Consider the following 18,680-nt stretch of genomic DNA (forward strand, 5'->3'; position numbering starts at 1 on the left):
AGGATATATCAGTATTGACACTTCTCCTCGGTATATGAAACGCGTGGATCCTAGTTATCAGGTTCACTTTAAGCAAACGCGCCAAAAAGGAAACTAAATCATATAATGATGATGATTGCATCATATTTTTATTCAAATACAAGTCTTAAAAAATACTTTTGTAATACAGACTATTTATGTTGACATTGTTCCGCTTATTTACGATAACTAGTGACATCGAGGTACCGCATAAACTTCACTCAATGAAACTCAGAAGACTGGTCATCAGGATAATCGGAAGTCCTCCCAAAGAACAGTGCTGTAGATTCACAACATCTACTCGGGAAGCTCCTCTTGGCAGAATTGCAAAGGACATTTCCATCACTAGCATTTGTGATTTAACTGCCTATAAGTGCCAACGCAGTTCGCGACACAGTTCTACAAATAAGCAACCAAATAGGGACACTTATAACACCTAGAAACAGAAAAAAAAGAGCGAATTAAACAAAATCAATTTAGTCGTAACATATTATAAAATAGTAAAAAATACCCTCGTCCTCGAATAAGCCCCATTTTCGAATAAGCTCCCCCCCCCCATAGAAATAGCCCTCACTTTAAAATAGTTTTCGTGAAATAAGCCCCCACCCTTCAAATTAGCCCCTGGTACTGCCTCGTTATCTTTATTTTTAAGAATACTGACCAGCCTCAAATTGATTAAAAACAAACCCTAGTAAATTTTTAGCTGGAGTGAAATAAGCCCTCGACTTCGAATATGACCTCCCCCCTTCAATAAGCCCCACCTTAAAACATTTTTTAGCCCCACTTCAAACGGCTTATTCGAGGACTTACAGTAAGCTAGGTGTATTTCTGAACACACAAATAATAGTTCCAGTTCGTGTACAGGCAAGGTAACGATTACTATTATATCTTATACCGTTAATATCTAACAATGTCGATTGCATATTTGAAGCTATATCGGGAAACATATCGAAATATTCGAAAGCCCTCGAATATACCTTATGACTAATACTGCTTCTTAGGGCTAAAAAGGGTCCCGGGAAACGAAGGGAACACAAAATAAGGAAAAATGGACTCTTCGTGTCTCTCTTTTTGAGGTCTAGGACAACGCAAGGGTAATACAGTATAACCTCGTTAAGTGGGACACTCAAGGGGCAAAGCAAAAGTGTACTACTTAGCGGGTGCCCTACTTAACCGAATGCTTGAAAAGGGTAAGCAAGTTCAAGGGACCGGGAAAATCTGTACTACATAGCGGGTGTCCTACTCATCCGGAGTCCCACTTAACGAATACTGTAGTTGATATAAGGATACTGCAATACAATAACTAGATCACTACAACTGTCAAGTGTTACAACGAGCAACCCTCCCCTCCCTCTCTCGCACACAAAATAACACAATTTTCGTCTAACAGTTGGTGAAATAATTACTTGGCCAGTGAATGAAAAAGTCAAAGCAATGTATGTTTCCAGTTTTGTATATTAAACACTGCCGCCTCTTTCTCGAGCCATATTCAAGAAAAGCCCTCCTCAAGCATGATTCTGGGGACGTTGACAATTTTCCGGTATTGTGCTTTAGATATCAAATCATGGTGAAAAACATTTTTAAAACAAAGTATTGAATGAATAAAAAATGTCTTTTGCCTCTTCTTATAAACCTCATACAATTCCTACATACATTTGACATTTCACCGACACCTCCCCTTAGCTCATTCAGAGAGATCAAATAGCACACGTGTCACCTTTTTACATTTTTAATGTAGTTGCTAGTATTCACAGCCAGCTTGTCATTATAGCAAAAGAGGAATGGTGATGAGTACCTGGTAACATCAATGGAAAAGATAACAATGAACCAAATGGAAAGACCCATTGATCTGGTATCTGAATACATGGAACTTTTCTGTATAGCCAGAGTGTAATGAGGCTGCACAGTGCCTGCGATTAACAACAATAACAACAATAAATATATGAGAAATCAATAACAGGAATGAATTTATATAAATATTCAGAGAAGCAACTAGACACGGGGAAAGGTTAAAGCATTCTTTGGAGCTCTGGGGAAATTCAACTGCAACATGGAGTGGGGGCATTTGAAATAGCTGCGTAGACAAAATATACAAGCTACACCCGCAAATATTAAGCCTGATATTGATGGAAACTTAAAAAATGTTTTCATCAGAGATCAGGATACGCCTCAACTTTCCTTCAGATAAAGTTTTACCCTAATTGCTTTTCATGAAAATTATCCTTGTATCTTTTAAATAAAGGTTTCTTAAAAATGGAATTTAGGTAAAATCATCTTTGTGTTTAATCATTTGGCTTATTTCGATCCAAAACTGGGTATATACATTTCCTAGCGCAGAGTTTTCGATCTATGTTCTGATGTTTTATACTCGGAAGAGTGTCAGATAAAAAGCTTTAGTATACTCAAATGTTTGCTTTTTTCAAGTCCATTTTCAATTTTTTGCACCACAGATTGTTTGAAAAAAAATGTTCGAGTAGAATGGGAAATATCTCTCACTTTGTATACTCTGGTCAAGGTATGTAGTGGCCTCCCTCAAAATTACTGCACCATTGGACAACCTTCCCCCGGCTCACAGCTGTTGAAACCGTAATGTTTTCTGAACTCTGAATTCTGAACTCGGGTTTGGAGACGGTGTTTGGAGGGGGGTTTGGGGGTTTTGAGGCACGGTATGGAGGGGGAAGGAGTAGTTTTTCACTATCTAGGGATGCCTCCTTGGCAAATTTTCAGACTTGTCAGAAAATAAAGTAAAGTTCGCCAACTTTGTCAGCAAATGGAATCAGAGCACCCCCTTCAGCACAATAGCTAGAGACAGCCCTGACCACAATTTTTGACAAAAGGTTACAGGTTGACAAAATCATTTATGAACCAACGGACAAAGTGCTGTTCCCTCCCCCCTTTCCTGACGCCTCTGCAATAATCTTTTTAAAACAAGGTAGTTGTGACTCTCAGGCTTGTGTTGATGGGGAAATGGGAAATTGTTCTTAACAATGACTGTGTGCTATACAATTTTTTTATCAACAATGTATATGGAGGGCAAGTTTTTACATAAAAGGGTAAAAAAATTATTGAATACCAATGTCAGGGCGCTTATTAAAATTGATACAATGTATAGAGAAACAGAAAAACAGAGATGAAACTTGATCTAAAAGAAAACTAACTATTAGGATTTAAAGGGTAAACTTAATCTAGCAGAATCACAGAATACACTTGACCAAACAAAGACAATCATTTCTTACAGAGTTGCTTAATTCAGTAAACCTATGACTTTAGCTTTTAATTATCTTGCATAAGAACAGTCTTGATAGAAAAACAAAAATATTTGGTTGATATTCTCAAAAAGTAAGAAGATAAGCAAAATGTAAACTTTATCAACATTAAGTGAAAATAAGATGAGCAGATAAAAATTTAAGTGCAGTATATAAAAATATGATAATGATGAAAAAAAATTCACATAAGTAATTTTAAAAGCCATCCTTGATAGAAATTAATGTTGACCTATGGCAAAAATTATTGTTTGCATCGCAGCATCTTTTGAAAGTTAAGAGTAACAAAAAGTGATTTCAGTAAATGATTCAAATCAAAGAAACAGAAAGTGAATCTGAATCTAAAGCAGCATCTGAATGATTTAATAAATGAAAATACTAGAAAATATCATGATAAGATAAAACTTAAATAAAGTTAAAAATGTAAATACTTACATAAGCCAAGTTAACAACAATTTTCACAGGATATATGAATTTAGCATTCTCTATATAAATATCTTTCTCTAAAAGGTGAAAAAGAGTCAGATAGAATCAAAATAATATTTGTCAGACCAGCGAAAAAGGAGAAGGTACTCAACAGAGGCAGACACTTGATCAGGCTAGGTTCTGTTATTTCAGCTTCCCATCTATTTCAGCCCCCCCCCCCTCATTGTCTCTGAAAAAACATTATACAAAATTTTGATTTATAAATATGCTATTATTCAAAATTTCAAGAAATTCAAGATTAAGTAAAAATATGGGGCAGGAAAAAAACCTAAAATTACCTAGACTCAAAATGTCAGTCTTTGACTTTTTCAATTTTCTTTGGACTCTAGCAAACTTGGCAAATTCATTCTGAAAATTGAGAACATACTAAAATAATATAATAATTCAAAAAAAGATATAAGTTATCAAGGATAGTAACAAAGTTGTCCACTTTTGCAGTTTATTTGTTATTGCAGTACCAAAAGAGCTGTGAAAAGGACAGGTGGCTAGAATAAGATCATTTGATAGGTATATACCCAGGCCTGGCCATAAGACTTTTAGCAAGGGTGTAGCAAACAGCTCTTCTAGCGACCTCTGGGTGAGCTGCTTCTAGCTAAATAAGAATAGAAACAAAGGAAAAATTTATTTCAAGGAAAGCAGTGCTTTTTAGAGCAACCTTGGAGAGCAATCTGTAGCTCCCGTCCAGCATTTGCGGAGAGCCTAGAGGGGAGCAAGAGCTATGGCTCTTCTCACATGGCTAGCCTTCAAGTCAAACAATTTACCCATAAGGCAGATCAACATGGCTCTCAAGCATATGAATTTAAAAATAAAATGACTAAAATGAAACATGCAAATTACCATTGGACTTAGAGTTTGAATTTCTTTAAGTAGATTCTTTGATGCTTTTCTGAGTTCCACAAGTCTCAATTTCTTGCCATCTTTATCAGGGACAAACTGGGAAGTAAGTTTTAATCAAATTTCAGCTTAAAGACACATCAAGTATCACATTAGTACAAAATGTTAGACCAACATCTTAGACACAGAAAATTGTAGAAATTCTTGTCGTATTTTTGTTACATATTTTATTTTCATGTTTGCAAAATAAAATTCCTGTTTTAAAGTAGAATGCTTTTCATTTTGCGGAAATTTTAATGGATAAACATTAGCAACCAAAGTACTCTTGTAGGTTTCGTCAGCAAAATCATCATCATCAATTCATATTTTCTGAGTAGCGAGAGCATGCAGATTATACCTTGTCAGTTTTGTAAAATATTTCTCCTTTTTATTCACTCAATTTTAAATCTATAAAACAATATTCTGTGATAAAAAATAGCGAAAGGATTTCATTTCTATGTGGAATGTTACCAAATTTTACAAAACCAATTTGCTAATACAGAAATTTTCACAGAAACTAATTTTAGTCAAACATTGCTATATCTCAGCAAACCAGCTTCCTGCCAAATTGTATCTTTAGAGCAAAAGCAACATTTTGTGCATTTTACAGTATTTTTGGGTATTGCAAATCCAAAAACTCTTAGTTACCCACAGAGCTTGAGGTATGATTGAGTTTTTTCTCAAAATTCAACTAAGAAATCATAATATTTTTTGTTTGAAAAGGGTAATTAGTAGCACTAATAATGTGTAATCTTAATCAGACCCGAAACCAGGGGCGGCTGGGAGTAGAAAAGTATTGGTATTAGCCTCTGAAATTAAGACATAAGAAGGCCCCTACTCAAGGTCCTGAAACTACTTAACAGGGGTGGAGCTTACATGTTGTATTAGTTTTCAGAGGTTAATACCATGGCCAGGGATGCTGATTACGGCATGGATTAAACAATCACACTTTTCAATAATTTCAATGAGGATAAGGAAAGCTTTCATTCAACAAACAGAAAAGCAAACATAGCTTGACAGATATGAATAGAGCTGGTGGCATTGAAATAATTGTTGTGAAAAAGTGGCAGCGTACAAAAAGCAAAATGAATTTCCTGCGATCTCAGAGAACTGAAGTCCCCTTCCTTTGAAAATAGAAAGGTATTAGACTAATACCTTAAATACCACCCCACGCCGCCCCTTGACCTAAACATTCCTTTTCAAAAAGCTGTCTTCAAACTCAAACACAAAAGCTCATAGGCAATATTAGGTTTGTGATCACACGTGCCCGCCTCGACACATGCCTAAAACTTCCTAGGCTAGGCATGCTTTTAATTGAACACACAGCAATACAATTTAATTAACTATTTCTTTCTTTTGTTCCTTTTAATTTCTTGTCAGTTTCTTTTGTGTGAGTTATTTTGATAGCATTTCCAGTTTTCGGATCATTTCATTTCTGCATTGTCTTGAACCAATCTCATTACTTCTAGCCAGTCCATTTTGGTCAAAACGAAAAGTGTTTCCATTACTACAATTTAATTCGTTCTCATAACATTTAGTTGAGCTCTTTTTAAAACTGAGAATGCATGACTCTATTTTCAAATGCCCCGGTTTCGCTGTTTCTAATAAAACAACACATTTTCAGATAACTCTGTTTCGAATGACTCCACTTTGAACAACGTATCCAGTGACTCTGGTTTAAGATCAAATACCTCTGTTTTGATGGTATTAATGGGATTGCAAAATCTAAAAAGGATACATTCGAATCTGTTCTCATTGAAAAATGGAGTAATGTCAACAGGGCCTAAGAATTTGCATGCATTTTGTTTTCAAGAAGTTCACTTCTTCAGAAATTCCATAAAAATTATTTGGTTAATAAAAAACTCAACACCTTTTTCTAAACTTTGATATACATCTTCTAATAGATATACTACATTCCAAAGGCTATCACGATGTCCTCATAAAAATCGTAAGCTCTCATAGATCACATGCCATCGCACGCCTTAACTTTCCAAGATTTTACCCCGATGAAGCCATGTATGCCGGGGCGAAATATTAGCATTCGTTTTATTTTATTTATTTTTAATTACATTGGACTCTTGTCGACGTTTTGCTTTGTTCATGAATTTTACTATGACTTTTAGAGCCGTGCTATTACCAGCACAATTTCATATTACCAAAACTACATAGGCCGGACAGTTGGTACCTGTTTTTGACCCATAAACTGTTCCTCTAGTATAAAGGTCTTCATTGGTGACAAATTGAATTGTCTGTTAATCTCTTATCAGGTGTGCTGCCATCAGGAACATTTTATTTTAGAAAAACAAATTTTGTTGAAAAAATTTACAGATTTTATTGGCACAAAAACATCTATAAAAGCCGATAAAACATTTTTGAACAAAAATACTTACAAGACGTGCTATAGAATCTGAGAATGCAACTATGAGCTCAAAAGAAATCGTAAGGCATGTTATAAATAGAGCCGCCATATTTCCCTTCTTTTCTCAGCTTCTGTAAGAAACCTCGTTCAGGTGGTGGACACGCGATTGACGAAGTGGTTAACTGATGAACTTTTTTTTTCTCATCAATGATTCAACATTTGGCGCTGTTTATATACCGAAAGGCCGCCGGCTCACACATGTTTAGAACAAAACTTGAAAAACTTCCCAACAATTTTAACTAATCAATCCGGGATATTGTTTCTACAATTTCTATGTTGGCTGTGTCCACTTGAACTTTTGTTTGCCTATTTCTGGAACCACGTATGCACAGTATGGGACTTCGAAGTAGTGCAAATGACAGTTTGGTACGAATCCAATTAGTCACCAGTGAAATTGACAGATCACGTTTCTCTGATATCTTGGTAGATAAAACCGATATAAACTTTGCAGTTTCTCTACTTGAACCACCACTGTGAGCGAAAATCAATGGCGTAAAAGAACCATGCTCAACTTGTAAAACCCTTTGACTGTACGCGCGTTTCTTCTCTCTTTCATTCCCTGCAAAACTGTTGTTTAGTTTCTGGTTTCTGTATGACGATGCGAATGGGTTGAATACCCTTACATCAAAAAATGCACTTTGTTCCTTCTGCCAGAAGCCACGTATGCTGATGTCAAGCCTTGCCTCTTCTGATATGTTGGAATTTTTTGGGAGATTTTCACCACTGAGATGTTGTAGAGGTGGCTCAATTCTAACATCGAAATTTCTGTTGCTAACTTGCCGAGTAGATCAAGTACTTCATTATGTCGATGATGAATGTATCAACCTTTTTGACAAGACATCGCATGGTCAACGGAAAAGTGTTTTCCGCATACACAAATAGTTGGCATGAACTTTAGATGCCATCTATATCTTAATCGGATTGCGTCGTGGAATTCACGCTTGTTGAGAACAAAATTTTCAGCCTTCAAAGGAAGAGAAGTGAGCAATGAAGACGCACCTTTCATACAAGACAGCTCGTTTGCTTTGCGTTGATCGAGTGTCATAGATTCTCTTAGCAGTGCAAGTTTCTCCTCATGCGATTTTGTTCTTTCATGGGCAATTTCAATCTTCGTTTTTTTCCTTTCATTGTTGTTAAGCGTTAATTCAGTTGCTTGTTGCTTGATATTCATTGATAACTGACTGGTCACTCTCTTTGAAAAAGCATATTCTTGATGAACTGATTAACTGATTTACTGATTACTGGAAATCTGTCTTGGAAGCATTTCGCAGAAAGCTGATGCAAGCAAGCCTTTTGCAAACAAAAAGAGCTGCAAAATATATTCTTAGAATATGCATCCGAGATAAGGGGAACTGAAAAAATAATATCAGGATTTTTCATGGCTCAGTAGTTATTTGTTTTCAAGAAAGCAATTTGTAGCAAAAAATGGACAACACTTTTAAACAAAGCTGATACTCTTTGGGATACCACAAGGATGTATCATCGGTCCATTACTGTTTTCTTTGCTGGTAGATGACATTGACAAAAAACTATATACCGTATTATTCTCCGCACTGTTGGCATAATTTTATCTCTGCAGAAAAGACGAATACAAAAATGGAGAAAATTTTGAGTAGTAGATAACAACATACATTCTGCCGGCTCAAACCGAATAAATTTGATCAATGCTAGAAACGTATTTAAGGTCAACTAAGTAGACTTGACAGGTCCTTGGTTGATCGCAGCAATGCAAATCTACTGATTAGGTTTACCCTTTATAAATATGTGTTAATATTGTTTCGTTGTCAAAGGCAAGGTTGCAGGATTTAAAGGGTTTTTCTTCAAAACAAGTGCTTAGCACGTAGGCCATCGCGACCGAATTTTGCTAGAAAGGGGTGTTCGGTGACAAAGTGGTGATATCGCAGGCATGACTCGTGTCCTGCATGTGTCGCCTAAGAACGAAAGAGGAGAAGATGTGCTGGACATTTCGACGACCGCCTTCAATTTGCCAACCGATCCTTCTTCCAAGGACCCATTCAATTTCAATGTTCCTGGATCAAATTGTGCCTGTTTTCCAAAAGACGGTATCCATACCTGATTTAACAATAAATATCTTATGCATTATGAAATTAATCCAATTACTCGCATAAAAATGTTTGTAACGTGAAAAACTACTTCAGATTGTTAAGCAGGACCGGTTTCCTTGCATAGATAAAAATCGCATCTGAAGTCATGAGTCACAAACGTTCAAGGTACTTTATGCTTTTAGGATACCTGTTTCTGTGTGTGGCGTGAGCTTTTAGACAAGACCACAGTGATAAATTTTTTATTAATTTGGGAAAGCGTATCAAAATAATAATTAAAAACAAGTGGTGGTTGCATGAAAACTGGTGTTTATGATTATGACAAAGCTACCTATTTGCTGTATTTACAAGACCAGCCATGAAGAACATATGGAGACGGGGGGAAAGTTTCACTGTTTGAAAGTTTTTAAAAGAAGAGAACTCGATCTTTCTAAAGATAAGGTTATAATGATGAGCTTTGTTTGTTCTTCGGACCTTTCAGTAACTTTTCTGTATCCGGATCAGCAATCGAAGTTATTGGTTTTTCCAAGAGGCCAACAGAAATATTTCTGACAGAGAAGGCTTTGCAATAGAAAAGTGAAGGAGAAGGCGTTGATAAACTAAAAAGTTTGATAATATAGTATAGATTGCAAGCCAAAATAGAAAAAAGAAGAATTTTCACTAAATCACCAACTACAATTATTGATTCCAGAGATAGGACAAATGTAAAGGCAAAGAATATGTCCTTTAGGTTGCATAACTTGTTATGTTACCTGTGTCGTGAAACAGCAATTATCAAAATCTGTATTGACACGTCAAAAACTTACAGTTTATGTCGTGGCCTGACAAAAACCTGTTCTATACATTGTCAAATTAACTTTCCTAACCGTGGCAAATTGTCAATGTGATAACCATGACTGTCAAACCTGACGTATATAGTTGCCCACCCCCTGCTGGCTTATAAATAGGACAAATAACAGGGATATCATAGTTAATAAAACATAGTCGAAGCATGACAACACTTGAACTGTTTGTGTTTCCTGGACACAACATGTAAGTGAGACAACGAATTCAGCTGGCTTTCGTTATAAAGGTAACGTTGTTTTAATTAGACTTGTTTCAAAACATAATTTCAGTTTAACATATATTACTTTTTCTATTATGACATCGTAATCTTTCTGATAGCTCAAGAAAATATGACAAACAATTTATTCGCTACTGATGTGATGTCACGGTGTTGTTGCAGGGAATAACAGGCAATCTTGATGAAGCTGGCTAAATTAGGAAAACACTGAGGTGTCACGTGAAACGCACACAACAAACATTTTCACTCATATAGAAAAGTAAGTGATAAAAATACTTCAATAAAAGCTAATTGATCACAAGAAGGTCTCAAATCTGGCATACTATGGCTACAAGCTGCATTAATCAATTTCTAACACAGCAAAAATATCCAATTGTTGCTTTAAAAACAATCAATCAGTAGAGTCAAGGCAACATCTGATTGTGTCTTATTCCAAAAGAAAAGAAAGCGAGGCAACGGAATAGTTTTTCCAGATAATTTCAACATGGGACAGAGATCTTTGCCAAATGTCTTAGTAGACTACTACTCTTTCTTTGCTGAATTTTCAAGGCACCCTTCAAAAAATCTACGATAGTTGAATCTACAACCAACAATGTTTTAGAAAAGATGGTATGCAGGGTGTCAGCTTTTTTTTACAGTAAGTTGATAATCTTTAAAAAATAACGCATAAGCATTAGGGCCCTTTATCGACTCTTTGCAGGGCCCTGGCTCCTTAATACCAAATTGTTGCAAAAATCTTCCAAACTTACAAAATCTCGAGAAGAAACAGAAACATTAATAGCAATACTGTCTCCAAGTTTCTACTACGTATAAGTAGGATCATTGTTAAACAGGCCTCACTCTCCAGTAAAAGTGAGGTATAAAAATAAAAGAAGTGAAGGAAGGAAATACTATACATGAAATATACTATCGCTCGCATCTAGTTACTTTCGATCCACACCTAGATATACATTTTCAGCTTACTTTTGGTCATTATCTAACGCTATACTCTGAAGAGTGTTGGACGGGAATTACTTCAGTATGCTATGTTGTTGCTTTTTCGTGCCATATACATAATATATATAACCAAAGAAAGGAATTGGTTCAGTCATATATATTTCTTCTGTGCCTAGAATCCCTATTCATAGTCTAGAGTTGTATAAACTTTGTTGGAAAGTTTTATTAGCATAGATTTGCGTAATCAACAATACATCGATCGACCAATGCCTCCTTTGTTTCCAAATGCCGTTCGCCATCACTTACTAGGTTATCACGTATTTTGATTATTATCTTTATCAAAATAAGTTTCTTGTGATTTCATGACTGCTATGTATCTTCTTTACAGGTATCGCAAAATTTAAATTGAAATACTGGAAAAAACTGAAGGAAAATAAAAAATGCCTAAAAAATTCCGGGCAATAGCTAAATTGGCTGCGGCTAATGAGCGGTTTAGATCATCAGAAAAGAAAGACAAATTCAAAGCACTTCAAGAAAAAGTCATCGAAAGAAAGAAGTCAGTTTTGTCAGGCCCCGATAAAAAACCCGACTTAAACAGCAAATATGAAGAAGAGGCAAAGATGGAAAAGGATATGCAACTTCTTTACAATGCAAGGTAAATATATATTACAAAGACCAAAGAATTGCGATTCCCGATAATAATAATGTCTGGAACGTCTCAAGCTTTGCAAAATTTTAGATCTTGCCATGAATTACGCCCATGTAAATAATAAATCTGTGAACTGGGAGAATATTACATAGCTTCGAAATTCACATTATTTCAACAGTTTGGCACTGTATGGCCTAAGTTCTCATTAACTGATGAAACTTATTTCGTTTCACCAAAATTTAAGGAAGAAGCAAGGAATAGCTTTCACAAGCTCTTGGGCGTCTGTCAATACATCTTCCATTACGTAATCATCAAGCAATCATAACCCCTGTTTATTCAATGTATATAGGAATATTTTAGTAATATTCAGAAGTGTAGAGCCAAAAAATGTAGACGGGGTGCCATAGCGCTTTCTCTATAATGTATATAAAATGAGTGTTTCAGTTTTTTCTTCATTTCTCCTCAACAGGGCCATGGCTAGGCAGACCTTGTTTAGGGGGGGGGGGGGGGTGGGATGGACTACAAATTTTGCAAGTATAGATATAAAATAGATTGAATAGTTTTTCTAATGATATCAAGAGCAAACGGCCTTGTATCTTTTATTGGTATCTTTTATATCTTCAATTATACCAGTTTCTCAAATTATCAAAACAATACACTAAACACTTGTGATAAACCAGAAAATGTTCGTACGTTGATAAAATTAAAACTTCTAAAAACATATACATCATCGACATTATTAGATACGAAATGAGTGATGAAGACTTGGATGAAGCTAGCAGCGGCTTAGAAGATATCTTGGATCAAAATGGATCTAGTACAGAAGAGCCTGTCTCTGAAAGTGAAGATGAGCAGGTCAAGCCAAAAGAAGAGCCTAAGAACGTCGGAAACGAGTCGGATGAGACTTGTTCGTTGCCTTCTGATGTGGAAGCAATGCTTGCAGAACAACGTCAAAATCAGGGACAAAGTGACAATGAAGAAGACGACGACGATGAAGAAGATGATGGTGACGATGAAGTGTCAGAGAAAAGTGATTTCGAGCTTGATAATATTATCCCGTCGGACGATGGCGGTGACAGTGAAGATTCTGAGGAGAAAGATCAGATTGACAACAAGGAATCTGATGATGGGGTAAATTACTCGGCTTTAGAGGAGGAGGATGACGAAGAAGACAGTGATGCCTTCACTTTCACAGGTAAGTGACGATAGATATACGCCTGCCTAGCGCGGCGCTTCTCTTAAACCTACAATCCTTTCCAAAAGCCCTGAGATACCAACATAAGCTTTCAAGGGAAAATTCAGCCATCTTCCCCTTCCTCTTGGAACAATGTTGGTTTTCTACGAAACGATGAAAAAGATCAGGAAGCAAGTCATTTCATGTGACTGATATAATATTTGCCCGATTATAACGGAAAATATAAAGCCACAACGCAAAATGCTCAAAGTTCCAAGTGATTTTGGCAGGCACTTTGAGCCAAAGCTTTGCAGTAAGAAAAATGAATTAATTGCAATTGCATTTTATTAACACGATAAATTGGTTTTATACTTGATTAAGATTTCTTTGGCAGAACAAGATGAAATGAAAACTAAACAAATTTTCACTGATCTTGGTTTTACGTGGTTAAGTCAATCGTGACTTAGATTGGTTCGTTTCAAATTATATAACCGCTACGTTAGGTATTTGATCAGAAAAACAAGCTACAGACTTTTTCAACTGGATATTCTCTATTAAACAAAAGGGTGGGGCAGGGTGTGGCTCGATGGGGCTTGATGAAAATAGGGGGATAACAAAACATTTTTAGTTATTACAATTATACGTCGTATTAATATTTTTCCTGAGAAATCTCAGGGTATTCACTGAATACCTTGAATACCTAGACACTACGCCACTGGCTGCATTTAGATTTAAGTTTACGCAGGACCTTGAATAGCAACCACATTTCAATTTTGCGAGAGAGGTGATTCAAAGTTCAGCTCAATATCTAGATAGAGCTTATCTATCTAGATTGATTCAGCGAAAACCACCCAACCGGATAGTGACCACTTACTGCTATTTTTGCAACTTAGATGCATTAGTTATTTATAGCGTAATTTCATTTGAAACTGCTGATAATTGAAAACGTCTCAGTTGAAAACAAAAGCTGACGTTACCACTTTCATGAGTACCCGTTTTCTCGAACATTCGCAATCTCCAACGATATCCCTTTCTTCTTAGTGCAGGTTCATGCATGAATTATTTTTCGACGTCCCAGTTATCCACCATCTTTAAAAAACCTCCTTTTTGCGTCATAATACTAGACAGCGGATATCAACTGAATTGTTTTTTAATAGCTATCTAGTGCTGGTTAAAAAAGTCTAACTAACAGACCGACCACCCCCTGCCTAATGCCTTCCTATGTAAGGTTCCTGGAGACAAGTTCCTTCTCTGTGCAAAGAAATGGGAAAAAAGATATTTACAACCACAATGATATCTGGTAAAGAAATTGGGATAGGACCAGGTGAATTCAATGGTGATTTGAACGCATATCAAAAAAAACAAAATCGCAATAAGAATAAAGAATCCGCTTGAAAATTCTTAGATTACGCCGTTTTTTTATGAATGTGAAATACTTTATAAATGTTTAACTTCACGTCTTGTGAGCTAGTTCCTTTATGATCAGTGATGTGTTTTTTAACGTTTCTCTCAGGGCATACAGAAACACCAACGAACGGTCGTGACTCACGATCTTCCTTCAAAAGTACTATTACAAAGATTACTGAGAATGAAGAATCGAAAGAAGAAAAGAAAACGGAGAGCGTAGTGCTTGAAGAGGATGAAACGGGTAAAGATGAAGAAGCAAAGGCCGAAAGTATCACTGTTGCCGAACAGCCAGCTCTTGAGTCGGAAGTTGAAAGTTTTCCAGATATAACCTATTCCAGGTCAGTCTCAGACATCGAGGAGTACGAAAGTGACGTCTTCAACTTGGACAAAGACTTAGATAAGCTAAGAAGATATGCTAACAGCTATGGAGGCAACAGCAATGATTCTGATGGAGATTTCTCTATTCCACGCGCGAAAGAGTCGAGATTCGAAAGTCAGAATGACAATGAAGATGCAACAAATATGTCGGATTCAAAGTCTGTCAAAGAGGAGGCGTTGAACGAAGAGGAAGAAGTCCATAACAATTCAACTGGGGAAGTGAACAATGAAAATGAAGAAAACCTTAGTGAACATTCAGATAAGAAGCAGGAGTGTCATATTTTACATGAGAATAAAAACGATGAAGATAGCAATGAGCCGAACATAGAAAAAGAAGAAGGACAGAAAGATGATGAAAATAAACACATACCCACTAACGATGAAGATGATACAATAATTGAAGATAAGGAGACCATACCTAATGAAGATGACAACAAGAAGTATGAAGGGAGCTCTTTAAGTGATGAAGATACAAATCCAGTCGAACGCATTACTATACATGATGTTACTACTTATCAAAAAGCGCGCAAAAAAGAGAAGAAAATGTTTAAACGAAAAGAGAGAATGGAACTTTTCAAACGGGCTCATAAAAAATCGTTTGGGAAGAAGAAAAGGAACCAACAGACGCTGCCACCAGATTCAAGCATCCCTTCTTACAAAGCAAAATTGGCAGAAATTGAATCACAGAAAAGAGATGACAATGTCTCTTTGTTGATTGGAGAATTGTTAGAAGGTGTTCATAAGGAGGCTGTACGAAGGAATAAAAAACGAAAAGCAATGGCTGCAGCCAAGTCAATTTTGGATGACGTAATGGACATGTGGGAAGGACAGGTGGATACAATTGATATGATTCGTGAAGAAAAAGTGTTGGAGAATCTTTCAACGTGTATGGTGATGGCAACAATGATAGTAGCAGCTCGTGACGTGGCTGGTGAAGAACCATACATCAAAATGTTACATAAAGAACCAAAATTAAAGAAGACCAAACAAGAGGAGAACAGTAGACGAAAGAAAAAGACTAGGCTACTCAGTAAGAAAGAGAGGGAAGAGTTGCGAGAAAAAAGGAGAAAGACAAGTGGGGCAAAGATGGCAGTTACCGAGGAAGATAGTGAAATACCTGATAGCAAAAAAAATAAGCAGAATTCTGTAGACCACGAAGAAAACAAGCAACTGACAGAGACACAAATTGACGAAAGTAGTAGGCTTGAAAAACTGTTTAATGACAATGAGAAAGAAAAGAAGAATGAAGATTTCTGTGATAAGCAAAACTTTTCCAGTGTGTCTAAAGAAGAACATGCGAAGAATTATCATGTAGTAAACGAAGAGGAGCTCGACTACATTCATGGTGATGATAGCATTAGTATAGGAAAAAGTACAGTTGCGACTGTTAAAAGAGGAGAGGGAGAGAGGCAGATAAAGTATGAAGAAGAAGTCGATGAAGAGTTGGCGGATGTGCTTAGTCTTGGGTCCCGATCCATTCCTTGCAAAGATAAAGGTGGCTTGATTACAAAAGAATTTCCAAGAATAAAATTGCAGCAAATGGAGAACAATGAAGCAAACGATTCAGAGTCTATTCTGACAACACTCCCGAAAGCTGACAAAAATGATTTCTGTTTTCAGTGGGTTATGAATAGTACCAAAGTGCCGAGTCCACCACTGCACAGTCAGAAAAATCATAACAGGGTTGACGATGGTAGAAAAAAGAGGTTCTCTAGGCGTTTAAATCGGACGGATGAGAGACCCGTGAGTAGCACAAGCATCGAAGAATACCATAAAACTATTGACATGGATGCTGTATTTAACCGTGCGCTGAAATCGCCTGGAACGGAAAGTGGTGCATCATTTGTACAATCGGGTAGAGACAGCAAGCTTTCTGTGTACAGTGAGCTATCGATAACTACGTTGAAAGAGGAGCCAGTCAAAGTCAAAGAGGAATCATTGGATAAGAGTGTTGAGGACAATATAATCGAATATTTCAATGGGATAACGAGAGAGAAAATTGAAGGCAGAAATGAAGGAATGCAAAAGGAACAGAATAAGGAGAGGACCGAACAGCAAAAAATTGATAACAAACAAGATAATGAGTCGATTGAAACAAAATCTGATGAGTCTGAGAAGGATGTAAACGAAGAGCAAGCGAGTGAGAATGGATCTGTCAAAAGTGAGGAAAGTCTGCTGGCAAGTGACTCGACATTTGTGGAGGAAGATCCGAACGAACGCTTCCCTACGCCTGAAAGTGAGCCAGAACCAGAGCCAGAGCCAGAGCTAGAGCCAGAGCCAGACCCAGTGGAAGAGATAAAGGAAACGCCTAGGAAGAAACCGCCTCCGAGCTGGACATTTTCAACGACAACTTTGATCAGGTGGAGATGTTTCAAACCAGGTAATATTTTGCTGTATCAATATTACTAAATTACTTCGGGACGTATGTTGATATCATCATTATCAGTGGGATATTAATATCATCATTTCCAGTGGTATATTAATATCATAATTACCAGTGGTAAATCGATATCATCATTACCAGTGTTATGTCGATATCAAAATTACCAGTGGTATATCGATATCATCATTACTAGTATTATATTGATATCATCATTACAAGTGCTAAATTGATATCATCATTATAAGTGGTATATCGATATCATCATTACAAGTGTTATATCGATATCATAATTACCAGTGGCATATCCATATCATCATTACTAGTATTATATTGATATCATCATTATAAGTGGTATATCGATATCATCATTACAAGTGCTAAATTGATATCTTCATTATCAGTGGTATATTGACATCATCACTACAAGTGCTAAATTGCTATCATCATTATCAGTGGTATATTAATACCACCATTACAAATGGTAGCACTAAGATCATCTAGAAACATCTCCGTCAAACTCTTGGTACCAACAAAAGCATGTTCTCTGTTTACTCATCCAAAGCATATTTTCTAGAGACGAGAATGGTGAAATATCTGGGTAATTATTCAAGCAAGATACAAACTGTAGAGTATATAAATGAGAGATGTTATGTAATGAGTTAGTATTAATTGGTAGGATATATTTAAAATCTTTTAATTGTCTAAACTATTGAAGAAAAGAATGATAATTTTCTTATTTAAAAATCAGAGTTTAAAATCGACATCTGTTCTATTTAAGTGATTAAAGAAGGAGCTCGACTATCTGATTACAACTCAACTATGATAAAGTTACGGAGGAGCAGATTCAAGGACCTGTCATTGTCAAAACCAAGATCGTTATCAGACCTGCACAAGCCGGTGAAAATCGAGAACATTCAGGTGGCAAGAGAGGAAAAGTCGCCTTCAAGAAGACGGTCAACCACAAAAAGCAATTCACCGAGGCTTGTACTGCCACCAATAAGTCTGCAGAATGCATTGGTAAAATCTTATCAGACCAGAATCAAAGCAAGCAGCTTCTCTAGTGAAGAAAACATCTGCCTTCCTGACATTAAGGCCCACGCTCCGCGGCTACGAATGGCACAAGGCAAAGTAAGGGGAGCATGGTATTAGATGCCATTGATTCTCGAACACGGGAGTTACAGGGTTTCGAGGAAGCTAACTTTCAGGACTGTAAATATCAGGACACAAATTACAAGGAACGGAAAGTTTTGTTTAAAAGCAAAAGGTAATTCGCTGCATCAGAGTACTCTGGATTTTATGGATGGCAATTTCAAGAACATCAAATTTCATTTTTTGTTGTATATAAAGAAAACAGAGTAATTAACTGAAAAAAGAGAACAATTGTATTGTCATAAAATCAAATGTATATAGTTTTGTACAAAGTGTAAATAATATGGGTAGAGAACCAAAGGTTCATTTTGAGCTATCTTAATAAAATACGGTTATTAAGTTTAGATAGAGATTGTAACAAATCGGGAGTTTTAGGAATTGAAATAAAATGATTTCAGAGAATTTGAAAACCTGTAATT

At 36.3% G+C, this 18,680-nt stretch overlaps 2 protein-coding genes across 3 annotated transcripts in view; one reads left to right on the top strand and one right to left on the bottom strand.

Moving 5' to 3' along the window:
- Window positions 1–103: 103 nt before the first annotated feature.
- The window catches only part of LOC135685434 (guided entry of tail-anchored proteins factor 1), a 40,476-nt gene continuing 21,899 nt past the window's right edge, over window positions 104–18,680 (bottom strand). The window contains exons 1-6 of one of the 2 annotated variants that reach the window (XM_065201375.2): window positions 7,031–7,217; window positions 4,605–4,700; window positions 4,046–4,115; window positions 3,717–3,784; window positions 1,814–1,928; window positions 104–454 (exon numbers count right to left, since the gene is read on the bottom strand). In XM_065201375.2, the coding sequence (XP_065057447.2) occupies window positions 378–454; window positions 1,814–1,928; window positions 3,717–3,784; window positions 4,046–4,115; window positions 4,605–4,700; window positions 7,031–7,108 (504 nt within the window). In that variant the 5' untranslated portion in view covers window positions 7,109–7,217 and the 3' untranslated portion in view covers window positions 104–377. Of the gene's footprint in view, window positions 455–1,813; window positions 1,929–3,716; window positions 3,785–4,045; window positions 4,116–4,604; window positions 4,701–7,030; window positions 7,218–18,680 lie in introns of those variants that run through there. The other variant, XM_089112755.1, reaches the window with a different exon arrangement.
- On the top strand, window positions 10,119–18,655 carry LOC135685425 (uncharacterized). Its single transcript, XM_065201362.2, has 5 exons — window positions 10,119–10,444; window positions 11,510–11,776; window positions 12,514–12,965; window positions 14,458–17,109; window positions 17,891–18,655. The coding sequence occupies exons 2-5, from the start codon at window positions 11,562–11,564 to the stop codon at window positions 18,259–18,261; spliced, it is 3,690 nt and encodes a 1,229-aa protein (XP_065057434.2). The 5' UTR covers window positions 10,119–10,444; window positions 11,510–11,561; the 3' UTR covers window positions 18,262–18,655.

Source organism: Rhopilema esculentum, chromosome 15 (genome assembly GCF_057945365.1).
Source record: "Rhopilema esculentum isolate cy_ngs chromosome 15, ASM5794536v1, whole genome shotgun sequence".
Lineage (NCBI taxonomy): Eukaryota > Metazoa > Cnidaria > Scyphozoa > Rhizostomeae > Rhizostomatidae > Rhopilema > Rhopilema esculentum.